The sequence below is a fragment of the Rattus norvegicus genome, chromosome 2 (genome assembly GCF_021556685.1).
Source record: "Rattus norvegicus strain SHRSP/BbbUtx chromosome 2, alternate assembly SHRSP_T2T, whole genome shotgun sequence".
NCBI classification, from domain to species: domain Eukaryota; kingdom Metazoa; phylum Chordata; class Mammalia; order Rodentia; family Muridae; genus Rattus; species Rattus norvegicus.
In genome coordinates, this window is record NC_141535.1 from 238,113,640 (window position 1) to 238,135,074 (window position 21,435).

General features: G+C 44.0%; 1 protein-coding gene across 26 annotated transcripts in view; it reads left to right on the plus strand.

Annotated features, from left to right (window-relative positions):
- Ttll7 (tubulin tyrosine ligase like 7) overlaps window positions 1–21,435 on the plus strand; it is a 123,106-nt gene that overhangs the window by 40,409 nt on the left and 61,262 nt on the right. For 25 of the 26 annotated variants that reach the window (NM_001433161.1, NM_001433163.1, NM_001433164.1 and 22 more), the window contains 7 exon segments: window positions 1,192–1,313; window positions 2,046–2,113; window positions 5,788–5,946; window positions 8,138–8,354; window positions 13,233–13,397; window positions 15,127–15,285; window positions 17,546–17,640. In NM_001433161.1, the coding sequence (NP_001420090.1) occupies window positions 1,192–1,313; window positions 2,046–2,113; window positions 5,788–5,946; window positions 8,138–8,354; window positions 13,233–13,397; window positions 15,127–15,285; window positions 17,546–17,640 (985 nt within the window). 26 annotated transcript variants of the gene reach the window in all.

Sequence of the window (21,435 nt, forward strand, 5' to 3'; positions counted from 1 at the left end):
AGAGGTTCAGTCTATTATCATCATGGTGGGAAGCATGCAGCGTGCAGGCAGGCACGGGGCAGGAGGAAAATTCTACATCTGGATCCAAAGGCAGGCAGAAGGAGGCTCCTTCCGCAGGCAGCTAGGAGGAGGGTCTCTTCTACACTGGGAGGAGCCTGAGCATAGGAGCCTCAAAGCCCGCCCCCACAGTGATGCACTTCCTCTTAGAAGGTTACACCTCCTCCAATAAGGCCACACCTCCTAATAGTGCCACTTCCTCTCTAGATATCGTTATATTCCAGGCTTCACTGCATATAAAACCAGTTCTTTCTCTAGCAAACAGCCAAGAGCCCCTAGGATTTGAGATCAGCTGTGCCTGCTTATCAGTTTTATACCTGACCTAAGTCAGCCACACAATTCACATCACTTCTCAAATATCAGTGGATCATGGTATAAAGAAAACATTAAATAAAGGAACTTTGGAAGCCTTGGCATGTAGAGACCCCTTTCCTCTAGGACTCAGAATTCACTGGAACTCAAAGGTTACCCCAACTGTATGACTCGTCTTAATTTTAAACTCAAAATTCGTGGAAAAGAGAAATGCCAATATGCTACCTGTAACATCTAGGCTAAATAGGAGCACGGGTGTTTTGTGGTCAAAAGGGTACCCCAAGAGTAATCTTTTTTTCAGTGGGATCTCAGGGTTGGGAGCAGTAGAGAACCAGTTTCCAAGTCCCCAGTGAATTTGGTTTCAGTGCTGCATACTCTGAGGAAACGGAGCTGACCTGGCAACAAGAAGGGCGAAAGGCACAGGGCAGATCTGATGGTCTAGAGTATTTTTACCTTTCCAATTTTATATCTAGTCCCAGGTCATGGAAGAGCCCTGATGGTAAATGTCCCTGTGTAGGGTTGAATCAGCTGTCTGTGTGTTTCTATAGTACCAAAGTCACTCTCCAAACCGTGCTGTGTTGTGGTAAATTGCAGAGGACTATGACTTAAGGCTTTTTGGTGCAGCCTAATTCCGTTCCCAGTTTCCGTGGGGAATGATTCGGTCCTGGATAAGCGCCGTCACCGGTTATGCGCTAATGCTGTAAGGAGCAGCGTTAGTCTACACCTGGAATGCCGTGGACGCACGCATGTGCGTTTGCGTTTCCACTCTGAGTGTCTTTAGGGTTGTTCTGGCTCAGGTTTGATTTAATCACTTTCCTTCAGTTCGTTTAGTAATAGATGAGATGGGATTTATCAAAACTCCTGATGAAGACGAGACGAGCAACCTTATCTGGTGCGATGCTGCTGTTCAGCAGGAGAAGATTACGGACCTGCAGAACTACCAGGTGCGGACTGGGGATGAGGCGGATGAGGCGGATGAGGCGGATGACGCGCACGCAGCCAGCGTGAGGGGGCGGGACTACACCACCCACTCCTTAAGATGAGTGATTAGATTGGGCCTTGGTGGGCAAAGACCTTATAGCATCAGCTCAATGGAGTCTTGACTTTTACATCTTCAGCGCAATACAAACACGTTTAGAAGAAATGGAAAGCAAATAGAAAAACCTACAAGGAAGTAAAGCAATCTTAAGTTTGCTACTTTCCCTTCCCATCCTTCCCCCTTCCCTCTCCCTTCCTCGCTCCTCCTCCCCTCCCCTTCCTTTTCCTCTCCTCCTCCCCATCCCCTCCCTCCCCTCGTCCTCTTCATTGCTTTGATTCTGATAATAAATACATAGTGGAACAGATGAAATAAATGTTTTAAGTCCCGTGCTATCGATGCCTGTTTTTATGTCTAGTATTCCAAAGGCAGTATGGGTATTGAACTGTCACTTAACCAACACAGAATATTAGGACTTTCTAACCTTTGTAAGATCTTTCCCAGATCTGTTCAATTTTTTTCACTGATCATCATACTTTTAAATTTTACAAGTTGTTAACTGTTTGATTTTAAATCCTTCACATTAATAATTTCCAACTTATATCATAAAGCTCAAAGGATATTTTTAACTGTTACAGTATAAAAGTGTATTGTATTCACTGATTCATTAAATGTTAATGTTTACCTTTTTATTTTTCAGAGAATCAACCATTTTCCAGGAATGGGGGAGATCTGTAGGAAGGATTTCTTAGCAAGAAATATGACGAAGTAATCTTCATTTTCTTATAATAGAGAAGACCTGAGCAAGCTTTATACTGTGGCTGTGGTGGTACTCTGTTGTGCGAGGTTATATTGAGTTGAACGATCATCAGATGGGAGAGAGACCCTCAGCTAGAGTGGCCCTGGTTCCAGCTTTTAAGTTTGTGCAGGGTTCACTGAGGCCCAGGGAGGCGACATCCTGCAGAAAGTGGTACAAGAGCTCCTAGTGGGGCCGGACCCCAGCTGGTTTTCCAAATCTCAGGATCCCTTTTTGTTAGAACTTGAAGGCTCTTAAGGAACAAAATGGTCTTCCTGGTTAAACCTTAGGAGAAGTCATTTGCTCCATTGAATGATGTCTGTTTAGTGACTTGTAAATATTACACTTTCCAAGTGCCATCCCAGATGCATGTACACATGCTCCCACACACATGTGCCCACACCCAGTCAGGATAATGTACACATCTCCGAGGTCAGGAGCTAGAGTAGTAATCCTTCCAGGGAAAAACTAGTGTTAGGCACTCAAATGCTTTGTTGGAAAAAAACCTGTAGAATATTTATGCAGTTTCTGTCGGTTAGAATTAGTTTGATTTTTTTTTTTTTTGCTTGAGAATGTTGAGTGACAAGCAGTATTTTTGAAAGAAAGCAGTATCCCTTAAAGACATCATAGAACCATGTGTATAATTAAAGATTAAACATTGATATTATGCATGCATATGTTTACAATTGTACGGTCATTCGTATAATTTTACATCTAGCTTATATGTCAAAAGCTAACTTTTCAAGTAGGTGAGATATGTAAGATATAAAAGACAGGTACCACGAGGGCAGTTTTAAAGATTATTGCCTATAAAAGCCTTAACTCAGCCTAATTTCAGGTTCTTGCTAAATGTAATAAAGAACTGTAAAGGCGTTAAAGCAGAAGCTACAGCATTAACATAAATTTTACTTTTTAAGAAACAAAATTATCTAATTAGTCAACATTGTCCCCTTTTTGAATTGATATTATCTAGCTGTGGGCTTAGCAGATATTGAGCAAATGCAGTTGGAAATTGTGTTATTTCCAGTCTTGTGGTGGTTATGTCACCTCTGCGTACATTCACAGGAAAGAGAGTTAGGAGGAAAAGTGAAAGGAAGGGGGAAGGATGGGAGAGGGGGAGGGGAGAGGAGGGAGAGGCAGGACGAGGGACGGGGAGGGGACAGGTGCACTGTGATGTTCACACTTGTGGCTGCAGGTGCCTGCTCCTGCAGACCAGAGGGGGAAGCTGTGTACCCCCCTCTGTCACACCCGCCTCACTTCCTGCAGGCAATGTCTCTCACTCAACTGGAGCTGGGCTAGTGGGTAGACCCAGTGATTGTCCTGCCTCCACTTTCCTGTAGTACTGGGCTCTAAGTGCATATGTGGCTGCACCTTAATGTCTACCTAGATTCTGGGGATTTGACATCATGCTCACGTGCTTGGTCAGTGAATACTCTTACCACTGACCCATCACCCTAGCCGAACACCACTCAAACACATGCACATACATACCACACAGATACACACACAATCACACACACCACATACATGTACCACACATACATATACACATACATCACACATACCACACACACATCCTATAATACCACAGACCACACACACACACACACACACATACACACTACACACACACAATACAATCCATACACTCCACACATACAACACACACAATACACCTGCACATACCACATATACATACACCATGCACACACACACAACACACATACACATCACACACATACCACATGCATGCTCTACACATACATATACACATACAACACACACAACACACATACACATCCAACAATAACACACATACACATCACATACACCACATACATGCACCACACACACAATACACCCCCACATACCACACATACATATATCATGCACACACAAACACCATACATATACATATACTACACACATGCATATCACATACATATACACATACATCGCACACACCACACACATACCACACAGAGTATACCCACAAACACATCATACACGCCACACATACATACAGTATATACACAAACATATACCACACATGTATATACTCACATCACACATAAACTTCCCCGCACACCACCTACCACACACTACATCATGCACACACATACACACACCATATGTGCATATCACATACCACACCCATGCATACACACATATACATCACACACCACACACATACACATAAACATATACAAACACACACATATACATCACAACAAACACAAACACGCACATGCACACACACACACACACACACACACACACACACACACACACCAGGAACATCTTTTGGAAAGTTCTTGGCATGTGTACCTATGTGAGTGGGTAGCTGATTTGCCCCCTGCTGATGCCCTTCTGCACATTCTCCTCTCAGATTTAGCCTTTGCTTTTGTGCTGTGTGTCTCCTGTGCTTGTATTTTGAGTAACCTTAACTGTAGACTAAACTCACGATCACTACATATCTACAAGAAAAATTGTCTCTTTTGAAAATATTTTCTTAAAGCCTGGAAAATGCTGTTAGGATTTTTGGGTGCTTGTCCAGAGGGACCCAGGTTTGAGTCCCAGCCCCCACATAGCAGCTCACAACTGTCTGTAGCTCCAGTTCCAGAGAATCAGATGCCCCTTTCTGGTTTATTCAGGCACATACACAGTGCACAGACAAAATGTGCATATATATTGAGTAAAGCTTAAAAAGAAAAAAATTATCTTTAATAACATTTAAAAATCATTCCTCATTTTCATTTTTATTGGGTATTATTAATAAATATAAAGTACTTGACATTTTGGATAAATCAAAAGGAAAACATTTTTTCAGGCCTAGTCGTACAAATACGTAATCCTAGCTGCTTTGGAGTGAGAGGAGAATCGAGAGGCCAAGGTCTGCCTGAGCAGCTAGGGAGCCTCGTTTTAAAATATGAACTCCACAGTAGGCAGTGGGCGTGCTCAGTGGTCACCACTTGCACATGGGAGGACTCGTGGTCAAGCTCCACATCCCCCCAAAACCAGCGTTTTACACTTGCAGTGCCATTGAACTGTGGGTCCCAATAGGCAGCACAGCAAATAGGCAGCACTTGCAAACACAGCACAATCAGGACATACCGAGGGACTCAGAGATCCAGGCGCTTGTATCACAACAGTGGCTAAACTCCAAACAATGGCATAGAAAGAAACCACCCTCTGTGATGACGTAGGGCGCTGACAGGGACAAAGGGCAGTATAGACACTGCGCTTCCTAAACCCTCCACAAGAACTAGCGCTGATAGTTGTTTAGCCTGCCCCTCGATGCCTCTGGTCTTCATCTTGTGAGCATAGCCTGTCCGTAACCTCACTGGAGGCAGAGGGGTCACCACCTCGCCTTACTGCACCAGGGCCTAGCACAGCGCATAATCAAAAGTTATTTATAGAATTAAAACATAAGTCCGTGTGTAATTGACAATTCGTCAGTGAGATTCTTGTCTCCTTATGCGGTTGATAACTCGGCTGGGTTATTGTCCAGTACATTTTCTTCACAACAAGTAAAGGAACAAGTGAAAGAAAGAAAAACTCCAAGCCTACATAGTATAACCGTTACAGAACTGAGATTTATTTAGCCTGAATAGAATTTATGTTTCCGCTTGCCTCCGACCTCCAGGATGATCAAGTCTCGGCCCATGGATTATACCTTTGTTCCTCGAACGTGGATTTTCCCTTCTGAGTATACTCAATTCCAAAACTATGTGAAAGAATTGAAGAAAAAACGGAAGCAGAAAACTTTTATAATAAAACCAGCTAATGGTGCAATGGGTCATGGGTAGGTTAATTTTTTTTTTCCTGGAAAATGTGAACATTGCAAAAGGAGAGAAGACGTGCATGCAAACTTATGCTTGAATACCATACTAGAAAAGCAATATGTCTCTAGCTGGCATGTTTTTATGACTACATCTTCTAGAAGACTTTAGTTATCCAGTTAAAGAGTAACCAAGACTTGTGAGACTTTGAAGAAATAATAGCATGCAGGGGAAAGTTTATTTCCTCATTTATTCCCAAACACGGCGCATGCTTACAGTTATTTCAAAATATTGGATAATAAGGTAAATTGCTTCAGTGCAGCCAAATTAGCTTGGAGAACAAAGTAGAAGGAATTGTCTTGTCATGATGAGAAGGCTTGAGGCGAGATGTATATGTCCTTGCTTTATAAGTAAGTGTTTTCCTTTGGTAGCCATGGTAACTGGATTGAGGCCTCACAGGGTGTGTTTTAAGCTGACACCCCAAAGAACCAGACAGTTTACCCAGGAATAGAGTGCGCAAAGTAACGTTTTTGATTCTCTTTGCTTACGTTTGGTTTTCTCCAGTGCACTTTTAAAGAGAAAGTTGGCTATTTTTATCAAAATCCATGCAAGTCATTTGAACTTTTTTTTTTAAATTTAAAATGTTATATGCAAGCGGTCCTTGGAAATGCTAGCTTTTTTTTTTATTTTAAGAAAATGTTTAACTCGTGAGCACGATGCACTGATTCAATGGCACAATGTGCTCAAGCTCTGACGTGCACACACTAACAAGCGTGTTAGTAAGTGGGAATTTTGTGCCAGTTTGATGAGTAGCAGGCTAGCTTCCTGTCATTCATTAGTGCGCAACGGAAGTTGGAGGAGTGGTGAGGACAGGTCCTCGGTTCTCAAATTTGTGTTTAATAAATGATTATGAATATTATAGGCATATATTAGATACCAATGGGGGAACATTATGAAAACGGCTTTCTCCATAGAGAGGGATTATTTGGAATGTCATTGTAGCGAATGGGTATAGGAGGCTTCCGTTACCAGCTGACCTGACCCACTTCTAGTGCCCTGTTACTGAAGGTGGGCTACCAAGACTGTAGTTACCGTAGCAGAGCCATTAAACTATCATGGTGGAGCCACTTAACTACCAGAGCTGAGCCATTTAACCACCATGGCAGAGCCATTTAACTACCATGATGGAGCCACTTAACTACCATAGCTGAGCCATTTAACCACCATGGTGGAGCCATTTAACTACCAGAGCTGAGCCATTTAACTACCATGGTAGAGCCATTTCCCCCTTCGTTTTGATCATTTTTTTGCTTGCTAAATTTTTTAGCTCATCAAGAACATTTTTTAAGGCTTATATCCTTGAAATATTGCTTATCATACAGTGTCACATCTTGTCTCTTGCCTGTCATGACAATTTTTGTTTTTGCCATATACAACTGTAACCACTTCAGAATGCCACTTGATTACATTCTTCCATTATTCCCACTCTCAATCTTTTGTGTACCTCGTTTTAAGGGGGCTCTTTTTTCGATGACACTGTAGTTAGACCAATTTTTTTAAAACCCATTTCTCCAGTCACACGTTTCGAGCCAATCTGTTGGCGTTAGAATTGGTTACTAAAAGAGAACAGTTTTCTTCTGTCGTTTTGTTGTTCTATGTATCCATATCACGCTTACTATATTTCATGTTGTTAAATTTTTCCTAATGACTTCGCACTCCTCTGTGTAAATAATTATTTTGTTGCATACCCTTTAAATCGTGTAGTAATGTCTTCTATTGTAAGTATTTTGTGTTAGGCAATTCAAAGCAAGCCAAGTTCATCTAGAAAGCCTGCAGCAGGTCAAAGTAAACGCACAGGAATTGGTCCACTTGGCCCACTCTAGACCAGCCTCAGGCCTGGGAGTAGGGAGCAGAACCACTGCTCACTCTACTCAGTGGAATAGAATCAGTTAAAATGTCAAAAGCTCTGTCAGGTAGCACGTACTGCTGTTCCCTCCCTCCCCGCTTCTCCCTCCATGGTAAAATATTCTCTGGATGTTGCAAGCTTTCATTTAGCTTCTGATACTACCCGACTCATAGCTCTTGTGGAGGGCAGAATTCTGGGATTTTCTGTAACACTGTTCTCTTCCTGAATACATAGATGACATTTTTTTTTCCTGGCCTCTCAACCTCCATATCAAATTATTTATTTTTTATTTCTTTCTTTAAACTTAGGATTTCATTGATAAGAAATGGGGATAAAATTCCATCTCAGGATCATTTGATAGTTCAAGAATACATTGAAAAGCCTTTCCTAATGGAAGGCTACAAGTTCGATTTACGGATTTATATTTTGGTTACATCCTGTGATCCACTAAAGATATTCCTCTACCACGATGGGCTTGTGCGAATGGGGACGGAGAAGTACATTCCACCAAACGAGTCCAACTTGGTAAGTGACAACGGAGAACTTCGGATTGCTCATTTGTTCAATGTTTGAGTCGTCTGTTACGTGTAAGGATGGTATGGCGTGACATTTCGTGTCCTTAGAGCTGACAGGCAGTGCTGTGAAAAATAAAGTCAGTGCAGAGATCACGAGGCTCAGTTCCCCCACTAGGAGCTGACATTTGACGGGGCTTCTTGGAGAAGGTATTGTTTGAGCGTGGAAACGTGGAGGAAAATATGTAGATGAAAGCAGGAGTTTATCAGCATCGGGGTTAGTTTGTAGTGGCAGAGGGAGGCAGGGCTCTAAATTCGCATTGACCACTCATTAAGCTAAGGGGAAAGGACTCAATGCTCCTGGGTGTGTTGAGAGATCTAGTAACCAAACCATTTCCTAAGTACTTTTCCAGTAATATTTCCTTTGGTGTAGCAACTAACGCTCACTAAAGTAGCAAATGCAATTTACCATGAAGATAATAAACTGTAACTTATTGGTTATACATGCCACATTGTAAGTTATCATTCATACTTAAAAATTTAGTTAACTTCTAACCTTATAAGTGTAAGAAAAATCATAATGTTATTATTTCTTAACTTTCCAAAGGCCCCATGTTGTTATTCACTTCCAACATTTGCATAGTCTTCTAGCAAGATTGGTCACTTCAAAATTAAGTAGTGGCTGACCTTCAAAGTTGTCACCGTTCGTAAACTAAACATCTTGCATACTTGGCAAGGAAGAAATGAGGGGGCTGTAAGGACATTAGGAAAAGACATTAGAAGGAAGGAAGGTCTGCCTCTAACTTTCAGCAAGTAATGTTTGAAGTGTATGGTATTCCCTGGAATTATGATACTCTTGGAGAAACATGAACACAGTGTGTGACTTCATAGAAGCAACAGTCTAATGTCGAGGAGGAAACAGGAACACCTGAAAGGCAAGTGTCAGTGGATTTCTAAAATCGAGGGAGCTATGGCTGTTCACAGAATGCTATCTTTCCAGATGGGGTCTAACATCAAAAGAAGACTGAGGAATGAGCTAGCCAGGCTCCAGATTGGGGGGAGCATCAAACAAAACAGAGTTTTAGGGAAAAGAAAAGGGGAAGTCTGTAGGAAGCAGACAAGTTTAGTCTTGCCAAGGTGCAGATCAGAAAGAGGATGACTGTGCTCAGATAACCTGAGTCCCAGAAACAAGATCTTTCCAGATGTTGTCAGGGACTTTCTAGGACTTAGGGACTCAGCTCAAGACGATACAATGAATGCATGAATTAAATTTGGGGTTTTAAGAAGCCCGTCTGGTCTGCTGTGTAAGGGGTAAGGAGGGAACAATGAGTGGGGGGCAATAAAAGAGACTTGGATTACGGGAGACCAGACACGACTTCAGTCTGGCTGCGTGAGATGAGAGATGATTCCGAAATCGGGGCATAGATTTGAGATAGATTGAAGGAAATGCAGATAGCAATGTTCTGCTAGAGCGATGGGTTGGATCTGTGGAATGAGGAAAATTAAATGAGAACTCAAGAGTGTTTGGCCTGGACAGCTGGGGGTTCAAGTTCAGGGGCTCTGTAAAGCTTTGTGGAAAAATAACGTATTTAATGTTGACCTTCAGCTGGATCTGCTCTGCGAGGATCTCGTTATCCACAGAACTACCTGATCTATGTGCTTAATTTGGGGGCATGTCAGTTTGTAGATCATAATCTAAATAATCGAAATGGGTAAGAGTGTGCTGGACACGTGTAAGGTGGCGACATCTTCTGATTAAGCCAGGCATGTGTAGCAGACTCATGGGGTTAGAGGATCATAACGAGAGCTGGGGAGAAGAGAGGCAAACCTCCACGCCTTATTTTGATATCTGCTTTTGAACATTTAAGTTCCTGGCTTTGGTTCCTTGCATGTGTAGAAAAAGGTAAGTCTACGTTAGCATCCAGTATCCATCACTCATCTCTATGATTCTATTACTAAATAAATCCACAAGGGCTTGTGTGAAGGCAAAACATTAAAATGTTGTGGAAATTGGCTGTACACTTACATAAAATATGATTTTTTTTAAAGGGTGAAATAGAAGTCAAAGCAGTTTCTTTGGTGGTTTGGGATGGCATGCTATTGCCTGGCTCTTTTTACTCCAATTTCGAGCTTTTAAAATAGTGAATGTCACTTTTTATTAGATCTTGTATTTCCCTAGGAAGTTATATTGTAAACTTAATTATAGTTGCTAATGAATTTATGAGCATGCAGTTTGGTTCATGACAGAGATTATGACGGAGAATTTAAAATGTTGAAACATAGCACTGATTTTTCATTTTGTTTTGCTTTTTTTGAGACAGCATCTTATGTAGCCTGGGCTGGCCTAGACTCACTATTTAGCCAGAGATAAACCTGAGCGCCTGGTTCTCTTGGCTGCATCTTCTAAGTGCTCGAATTACAGACCTATGCCAACATGCCCACCCTCTGTAGTGACAGCTCCATCCTTGAAAAGTCTCTTGTGATCATGCAGTGTTGGGAATGGCTACACAATTTAAAGCCTGCAGGTTTTTCTGGGGTTCCTCTTACACTTTCTTCTGTGGTTGTTCCTTAAATATCACATAATGATTAAAAAGAAAGATTTTCAGTAGTAATAGGCACACAGGTTAATAAACAGGTAGCTGGAATGACCATCCCTGTTTATTTGCTTTAAAGATTTTTATTTAACATCCAGAGCTATAATGTACATATGTATAATATATATATTATAGTATATATAATATACATATTATATATCTGTAATATGCCTATGTTACATGTATATGTGTATGTTTATGTATACATGTGTATGTGTGTATACATGTACATGTGTGTGTATGTGTATGTATGTATATTCTTTGTGATGCAAAAATTTTATTCAAAACAATCCTGGGGAGCAGGACTAGGAAATGGGTGGGAATTAAAGACATCTTATCAACCTTTATGCCAACTGGATGGGGAAACATTAGAAGTTTACTGAGAGTTAAGAGAAGTTTTAGGTTTTGGATTCTTTTCAAGTTTAAAGAAAATAGTGCCAATAAACAGGATACTCATAGGCACCATGTAGACATCTGTAGACAGCATGTAGACATCTGTAGGCACCATATAGATACTCATGGGCACCATGTAGACATCTGTAGACAGCATATAGAAACTCATAGGCACCATGTAGACATCTGTAGACAGCATATAGACATTTGTAGTCTGCATGTAGATATTTGTAGATAGCATGTAGATATCTATAGAGCTCATGTTGACAGTATGTAGACATCTGTAGACAGTGTGTAGGCATAATGTAGAAATCCTGTGGACATCTGTAGACAACATATAGACATCTGTAGACATCTATAGACAACATGTAGACATCATATAGACACCATGTAGACATAGCATGTAGATAGCCTTAATGGTGACTATTGATGTCAGGTGCTGTCTGCCGGGGACCCAGGTGACCTCTCAATCAGTGTGCGGTGTGGGGACAGATGTGTTTGTAGTTCTGTGTCTTGGGTACCCTGCTTCCTTATACCATCAATTTTTAATTGTTTTTAAAAGCTGTAGCATGTTTCTTAGAAGATTCCTTCCCCAAATAGATTTGAATAAACAATGAATGGGGGGGGGGCCAAGCACTGAAAACTAGTGGGTAATGAAGGGCTAATGGAGTAGTTTTACTCATCAACACCTCACATTTTAATTTCTACCTGTGATGTCATTCATCGGTATTTTGATTGTAGATATCATAAATAATTCGTGATTCATCCTGCAGTACTAACATTCATGGCCCTCTTGAGGGAGAAGTGCCATTTTATCTCACTGGAAAATATTTATGGGTTTCATTATGACCCATAAATATATGCATATACGCACGTGATGTATTTTGATCATCTTTCCCCAAGTGCCCTTTCTTGTCCTCCTCACACACTTTCTCATGCCTAAGTACCCCCCTTTTATACTCCCATGCCCTTTTATTTTTATTTTTTAGTTTCATAGGTTTCCTTATATTGCTTTTTTGACATTAATTATTCTCATCTCAAGTAATTGCAGCATTTGTGAATTCCTGGGTGCAGTGGCCATGTCTCTCCAGAATGAGCATCTATAACCTTCCGCTCTTTCTCCAGCTCTCACGTTCTTCCTTTCCCCCCTTTCTGTGATGTCCACTAAGCTTTGGATGGGGGAAAATGCAGACGTTCTGTAGCTAGTTGAACACTCAGATGTCAAGTATGCCCATCACCCAGACCGGTGACAAGGCTGTCATTAGTAAGCCCACTGTGTAAATAAGCCTCTCTCATCAAAACTAGCAGCCCCACTAACCTATGGGCACAAACATCCTTGTTTTGAAGGCAGTTTGACAAGTTTACAGCACCAGACATGGATTCCTTGCTGTGCAATGGACGGTGAGTCCAAACAGGATGCGGTTGGCTCTCCCATTACTGAGTTGTCACTAGAGGGGCAGCAGGCACATGCACCCCCAGTCATCAGCAGGAGAATCGATGATGTTTCCAACCCCACAGCACCTTCAACACCATGCGAAATGATCCAGCAGGGAGGAAGCTTCTGCCCAGTTCTAGTTTGATTACTTTATTTCCTTTGAGCAGAGCATACAGTGTCTTCCACAGTAATGTCTAGTGTTGATGGGTACTCAGTGGCAGTGGCAACTGCCTGAACTGTTTTGGGGGTCACTGAACCCTCATTGATCAGCATTCTGCAGCTCACCCTCAGAACCAAGGGCTTTCTTTGCTCAGCCCATGCCTTTTAGGAAAAGCTTTCTGCATCAATGCTCGTCATCTCTGGGGTTAAGAACTTTAACGTTTTATCAAGTCTCTGAGGTTCTCTTTCTGGCTACACCACATGGTTGTGGCTCTCGCCGGTGGTGACCCTTTGCTCTTCCTCCTCACAGACCCAGTTATACATGCATCTGACCAACTACTCAGTGAACAAACACAATGAACGGTTTGAACGCAATGAAACGGAAGACAAAGGCAGCAAGCGTTCAATCAAGTGGTTTACCGAATTCCTACAGGCCAATCAACACGATGTTACCAAGTTCTGGAGCGATATCTCGGTAAGATTATTGTATTCTGTAACTGCAAATGTATATTCACTAGCATTAAATTTAAATACCAACAAACTTTTTTTTAAAAAAGAGTGTCATACCTGAGGTTGAGTAGAAGAGATTTTCTTGTGACAGGCCTTGGGAATTAAGAACTTCATTTCCAGGGAAAGGTATTTTTACCTTCAACAATCCCAGGGCATGGAGTTATGCTATCAGGAGAGGTACACAGGGTGTCACATAGGGTTTCAAATGGAAGGGAGAAGGAATGTGATATCTAAAATAGAATAGCAAGAAGTTTATTTTAAAGTAAGTGTGGAATTAGTTTTGAGGATGAAGTTTTGCTTGTTTATACGTTTATCATTTTACCACCCATCCACCCACCCACCTATTCAATCCATTCATCATCCATCCATCCATCCATCCATCCATCCATCCATCCACCCACCCATCCATCCATCCATCCACCCACCCTCTCTCCAATCCATTCACCCATCTACCTACTCATTAATCCAGAACATACTCCAGGCTCTCCCCTTCTGGCATTCTTTTGTCCTTCCTCACCATATGAGTTTGGGTCTTTGAGAGAGTTCCCGTGAAAACGTAACCTTCCATGCTGCCTTAGTCGGGGATGTCAGAGTGAAGGACCAGCCAGAGAGCAGTGGTCAGCTCTCCTCTTTACACTCTGGCTTTAGTCGTATTTTTCCCACCAGACTGAGTTAGATGGACGCGCTCAAGCAAGACTAGTGGAGGGTATGGAAATTAACTTCCGTTAGATCCCAAGGTATAATTTTTAGAGGTGAGCCTGGAATGTTAATGTAAGTCTCATAATCTCTGACACATTTCACGGTCTCTACAAATCAGGATACTTAGCTAGATGGTTACGAACAACCAGTCAGACGAGAATTATTTTAAAAACATTTCCAATGCATTATTACAACTGTGGAACTGCAGTGAATATGCAACCACTGAACACTGAACGTTGGGTGATGTTCAGTGCCTCTGGGTGACAACACTGAGCTTAATGCCTTTCTCCCCCTCTCCTGTGAAACTGCTTCTACCCAAAGGTAGGATGTTTGCCAGGAGCCATGAGAGGGATTCCTGAAAAACATCAGACCAAACACTTAGCGAAGGCTTGCTCTGTGCCTCGTGCTGGACTTTGTGTCAGGATCTGTACACGTGGAGGTCCCCTAAGGCTATTTGTGGAATGCTGCACCCTCCCTCAAATTTTTCCTCCTTGTAGTTCTTCTCCATTTGTACAGAGCTAGCATATACTCCTTTTTTTCTTATTTGCTTATGAATGCCTTTGAGCATGTCCAGTGCCAGGCACTATTATGGACAATGGGATGGTGCAAAAGAAAGAAAAATGTACAAGGATCTTGTTCAAACACAGAAAAGCATCAACTGGTTCCATGCCATAGGATGCATTTTCAAACATGGCTGCTCTTCAGGCTGGATGTGGAAGTCCTGTCCGGGATGGCACGGGAAGCTCAGGGAAAAGCCTGCAGGAAGATGGGACAGCACAGACTGGGTGGGACGGAGTGTCACCTACCAGAGAAAATCAGAGAGTGTGGCAGATAGATGGACGGACAAAGAGCAGCACTGGGGGTGGGTGGGGAGTGGGTGCAGAAGAGCTTGGGAGGCCGGTGCCAAAGAGGGTGCAGGTCTTCGCTAGGCCATGTTTTGAAAGTGAAACGCATCCGAGTAAAGCACTTGATGCCTTCCGTCACGATCTGAACAGGAGTTGGTGGTAAAGACGCTGATTGTAGCAGAACCTCATGTCCTGCACGCTTATCGGATGTGCAGACCCGGCCAGCCCCCCGGGAGCGAAAGCGTCTGCTTCGAAGTCCTGGGCTTCGACATCTTGTTGGATAGAAAGCTCAAGCCATGGCTTCTGGAGGTAAGGTGTTCTCTAAGACGTGTAAAGAGTTTATCACGGCCCTTAGTGTTTAAAAAACCGGGTTTCAAGTGTGTACTTGGCACAGGTGCCCCCAGCTCACTGGCTGGAATGAGGCCTGAGTGGAGCGTATGTGGGAGGGAGGGAGTGGAAATTCTGGGGCTAGAACGCTCCCGAGGATGAATGGATAGGATTTTCTATCCCGCCCTCTCTTTAATGTAGAGTGAGCGTGCTGATTCTGAGCTGTTGGCCGCTTACACAGTGAACTCTGGGTCTTATGTCTCCTCTGTGTGGGCACTGCCTCTGGACCCGTCTTTACTGTGTCTTTAAGCACTGCACGGAGAAGGGCTCCAGTTGACTGACTTTTCAGTACCCAGTGCTTAACACTGCAGGGGACAGACGTTCCCCCTTATGGCCATCTGATATTTCTGAAAACTGAATGTCTTTGGGTTTGGAGCCTGCACCATCTAGGTATTATTAATCTTACTATAAAATATCAACGTATGGAACAGTGTAACGTATATGAAGACAACCCTGCTTTTGTTTTGCCCAGTCACATTTATATCTGTGTCACGCATGAGGCACCTTAGAATCTTTGTCCAGCTCTCTCCCATCCAGATGCTCTCTCTAGGACCCCTGCTCTGTCATCACAGAAGGAACCTGCCTTCTCGAGGCCACTCCTTACTGTTTGTAGACATCTGTCAGGGAAACAGCACAGGAGGAGTTATGTTTTCAGGAACCCACTGCCACAGAAGCTAGAATCAGCCCTGCCCTTTCATTCCGGAGGGCTGTCCCTCTCAGGTTAGCTGTTTGACATAAGAAATCGCATCACGGTCTCCAGGTTCCCATAAGCAACCTGGATGAGTGTGACTGAGATCGTGATCCAAAATGCATTTTGGAGGAAAGTACACATTTTGAATTGGAGCAAGGGAGAGAAAGAGAGGAATGTATTCATATATTCTGGGCAAATTGCCTGTGTCACATGTCCAAGAATGTTCACTTTGCTGCTAGCTAGAATTTTAGTCCGGCTTGGGTCCTAGAAATAAGACCTGTGTGAGTTGTGTCGGCTCCCCTGCACCGGCCATTCCTGAATGGAGGAGTCGTCAACCGTCTGTGTCTTAACAAGGTCTGGAATCTTGCTCCCGAGATTGAACACATTGACCCCAGAACTCGTCCCCTGCCCGCTGTTGTCTTTTCCTCTGCTCCTGTCCTGGTCATTCATCCTTGACGGGTGGGGAGCGAAGGCACTCTCGTGGTTCACAAGGAGGAAAGGAAAGGATTGCTGGGAATAAGAACTTTATAAAACGCAAAGTGACCTTTGGAAGAGGCTTTGCTCACAGGAACTTTCCGATTAGCTGGCTACGTCACAGCGTACTGAACAGTTGAATTCTGTGTGTTTTTTTAAAGCTCCCAATAGACATTTTTTTATTCTCTATCCTTCGTGGTTTACATCTTACTCAGCTCAGAATCATTAATGTCAAGCATCCCATAGCATTGCTGTGTGTGTGGAGTGAATATTCTGCATGTTCAGATTGTTAAATGTACAGTGTGAGAGCCTGCTCTTCCTTTTGCAGCCTACGTGGGTCTCACCCACAGCGTTGAGACTTTCTGGCGCCACCGCGTGGAGTAAAGCGGAAGCTCTCTGAGAAGGGGAAATGCCTAGCTATTTAGAAGCTGGCCAAGGATTGGCAAACTTAAAGAAATTTCCAAGCACTGAAAACATTTTCAGGATGGAAAATTGTGTCCGGTCTGTTGTTAGGAGTGTTTTCCGAGTGGTTGAATCAATCCTTGCAGACATCAAGGGTAATAAATCACTACTGAGCTAGGTAGAGAGAAACCAAATTTATATTTTAGGAAGCAACAGAATTCACCAGGAAGATCTGAACAGAGGGAGCTGGTGGCGTCTACACGCTGAGCACACACGCATGTGTAACCATTACTGGGTTGGTAACACCTCTGTTATAGGTCTTCCTAGCTTTCACGGTCAGTTGTATTTGATTTCCCTAAGGCTTGATGGGTCAGTGGTTGAAGAGTGGTTAGGAAATTCTGGCGATTAGGAATGAACCCGTGGGTGGGGAAGCAGGTGCCTGCAGGTGTTTTCTGCAGTTCTTTGCCCTCGGCTAACAGAAAAACAGGCGCGGTGGTGAGGTCTAGGGCTTCTTCCACGAGGAGTCGGAGGCTCGTGACTGGGAATCCACATACATTTAAGAAACATGGCTGGGTTGTGTACTGATCTCCTCATTGCTTTCTCTGTGAATTTCAGATTAATCGAGCCCCAAGCTTTGGAACTGATCAGAAAATAGACTATGACGTCAAACGGGGGGTTCTGCTAAATGCACTGAAGCTGCTGAATATCAGGTGAGACATCTTCCTACTCGCCGGGGCCCCCCAAAATCTGGTGAGACTTTTCCTCACTTGCTGGGTCCCCCAAACATCTGGTGAGCCATTCCCCTGCTCATTGGGGGTCCCCTAAACATTAGGCGAGACTTTCCCCTGCTCGCTAGGGTAAACTATACATTCAGCTGAGCTTTTTCCCTGCTTACTGCTGTCCCCCCAAATATGGGGTGAACTTTACTCAGCTCCTCCCTGGGGTCTCTCAGACACCAGGTAAGCCTTTTCCATACCCACTGGGGCCTCCCCCGACACCAAGTGAGCCTTTCTCCCACGTGCCGGGGCTCCCAACTTTGGCAAAGATCAGGCACTCACACGAGAAACTGGCTTTGCATTGCGAATCTCTCATATTTTCTGTTTCTCATTTCGACTTTCTTCACTCCATTGTGCAAACCCACGTTGTTTTAACATGCCTTTTCATTTCCCCATGCCCACTGCCTTTGCTGCCCCATACAGTCCATTGCATCCTGTGGGAACTGCATTAAATCACAGACTTTATCATAAAGTACAAGGTCGGCTTGGTGTTGGTGTGGTAGGGGACCCTCTCTAACTTACCTTCCTTCTTCTCGGAGGAAAGACAAGAACCAGAGCCACTCAGGAAACCTTAAACAAGGATTCCTCCCTTCCTGGGGTCTTTCTTTTCTGTCTGGCTTCTGTACAAAAAGAGAAGATGTCATTGCTCAGTGAGACAACCAAGTGGGAAGGAAGATTGGAAGGGAGACCTGCTGGGGGCAGGGCCATGGTCCCAGGTATTTGAAATGCTATCACGCACGAAGGGCTTTTGACCCATTATGGAAGGAATTTGTTAGGGGAGGCAGGAAGATTGTTTGAAGCCAGCCTCTTTCATCAAGGAGAAAAGGAGAGAGAGAGAGAGAGAGAGAGAGAGAGAGAGAGAGAGAGAGAGAGAACGAGCTATTTAACTTAGCTGCCCCGTGCTGTGTGCCCGACTTCGACTTTTGCTGGGAGAAACCCAGCTCATAGCACCCGACTCTCATAGGGCCCTGACGATTGGGATTCTATACCTAGCTTATGGGATACTGTAAGGGATTCTTTTATTTAAAACTTTGCAAGCATTTAGCAGTTACTATCGAGACCTGGTTTTGTCTGGTAAGGCACCCGGAGAAAAGGACTCGAAGTCTGGCTGTTCATCCTCGCATGGCTTCTGCTGCTGGGCGGAAGGTGCATGCGTCTGCACTTTTAGTTTTGTAGTTGTCACTGCGCCTACCCGCTCCACGATCTTAGACTTTATCAGCTGCACCTTCTACATATTACAGTACCTTATGCTCAACTTACGGATATCCCTGGAGCATCTTCGGATTTATAAACGGTGACACTGATTCAGAAATTATCTGTAGATATTCTTGGTCACTTCAGAGGTCAGACAATGTAAGGGGCAAGAGATCTCTAAGTCTAGGAGCACGGAGCTTCCTCCATGTGTACCTTCATGTTCCCCACGGGACAGAGCGCGGGTTTTAATACTTAGAGCACACGTGTGTTGCGCACCTGTCTTCCCTCATCCAAGGGGGGCACCACAGCACACAGCACTTCATGGTCCACCCTTTCACCCCATATCTGCTGCTTCCCATCCCCCTGTTATGTCCTGGCTTCATTTCTCTTTTCTCTGTGTCAATTTCACTCATCCTTGTGAGCATGACACTGGAGTCCGTGAACCGTGTACCTATGAAGTGACAGACTGAGATGCGTTCTGGTGGCTCGGGCCCTGTCTGGAGCCCAGATCCCGCATTTATCATTGTCCGCTGACAGTGAGTGCTACACCATTATATTATTACTATAACTGTCACTGTCACTGTCACTATTATTGCCATTATTATTAGCCTAACCTGTGATTATAAATGCGTACTAAATCAGCAAGGAAGTGAATGAATGAATGGAAAATATTTAGCCCAAGTATGAGTAGAACTCAGGCTTTTCCTTCCGTCATACCTCTTGCATTATTTCCTTCTCCCCACTGCCGGTGATCACGTACACCTCCATCCCACAAATGTTAAATATGAACATAGGTACTCACTGGGCATTTAAAAAGCCTATTTCCTCTAGAGTTGATGAAGGACTTTTTACACGCCCCTTACTATCACCACAAATAGGTACATTTCTCTTATGTGTCCCAAAGGGCCACGCGCTCAACGTGACTATGACACCGGGGAACAGAGCAGTGCCAGGACTTCAGGTACCCCAGTGCTACCATCACATGACATACACGAGACAAGGGAGCGGTCCCTGGACGGACTCACAGAACAGTGCGTGTGGACCGTGGTGAAGACAGAAAGTGTTCCGTTGCTGTTGTCCGCTGGCTAAGGGCAACCATTCACGTGACAGTGATAGCAGCGGGGCGCAGTCCTCTTCCCCTTCCTCCTTTGTGAGGAATCAGCTAAACGTTGCCAACCCCATGGCTGCCACTTAGCTCTTCATGCTCCTCTCCCAGAGCAGGGTCAGCAGGCCCAAGCAGAGAGTCAACACTTGTAATAAACGCATGTCCAAATCCTTGGTGTAATTGGGGTAGAATTATGCTACTATTCCTTTCGTTCTAGCAAAGCTCTCCTAGGCTGAAGAAATTATATAGAGGATAGGTTTATCTGTCCCACAGTTCTGAAGGCCAAGGATATGCTTGCTTGCTTGCTTGCTTTTTCTCGGCTTCTCGTGAGGGCCTCATGCTGCGTCTCCTCATCATGGGAAAGGAGAAGGAACTCAAGCACATACTGAAGAGCAGGCGGGAGGTGGTGAGGCAGACTGGGAAGGTGGCGGGCTTGGTCAACAGTCAGATTTCACCGCCAGTCATTCAGCACCTAAGACTCAATTCAACTCAGAACTAACCCAGCGTTTCCAGAAACATGGATGACCCGTTCTTGGTGATTTCCCTAATCAGCTCGCTCTAGAGTCTTCCTCTAAAGGGTCTGTTAATTCTCAGGATGTTAGGTTGTAGAGCAAGCTCCCAGGACGTGGACCTCTGGGGCCAGACACCATGCATTATAGCATATGTATCGACTACTTTCGTGTCAATATTTCCTCTTAAAACCCATCTCAAGCCTCCCCTCCCCTCTTCTTAACTTCACCATCCTCTCCACCATTCTGTGCCCTGTATGTTGGTTTCTATCCTGTCTCCCATCCTGGCTAGACTGTCACCTCCACAAGGGCAGTGGACCCTCTGTCTGTTTTCGTACCCCTTGGGCCATAGCTAGTGTGGAGAATTTTGAACTAGAACACAAAGGGAGAACCTTGTAGTCTGGGAAGCGACTTGTTAAGAACTGAGGGAGGGGGAAGGTAGAGCGTCTTCCCATGTCTGCTGTGACCAGTGCAGGATGCACCACAGAGGAAGCAAAGGGGTGGAGGAAGCCCCCCGCCCAGAGACTCTCAAAGTTATGTGTGTCCACACAGGTGTGCATGCAGCTCTGGTGTGACCTGACTTGGGACCCTAGTGCTGTAGTAGAACCCAGGGTCGCTTGCTTGCCGGGTCTGCTGATCCAACCTGCAGATAAGAGTTAGAAAAGGAGGGTTGGGGATTTAGCTCAGTGGTAGAGCGCTTGCCTAGCAAGCGCAAGGCCCTGGGTTCGGTCCCCAGCTCCGGAAAAAAGAAAAAAAAAAAAGAGTTAGAAAAGGAAATGGGTTTGTTTACAGTTCTGACTGGAGCAGAAGGAGGGGCATTCCAAGCTCCGCCCAAGTCAACTATAGCTGTGCTATTATTTATAAGACTAAACAAAAGCCAGGAGACACCACCTTCGTCCACTTGGCTGAACTGCACAGCGG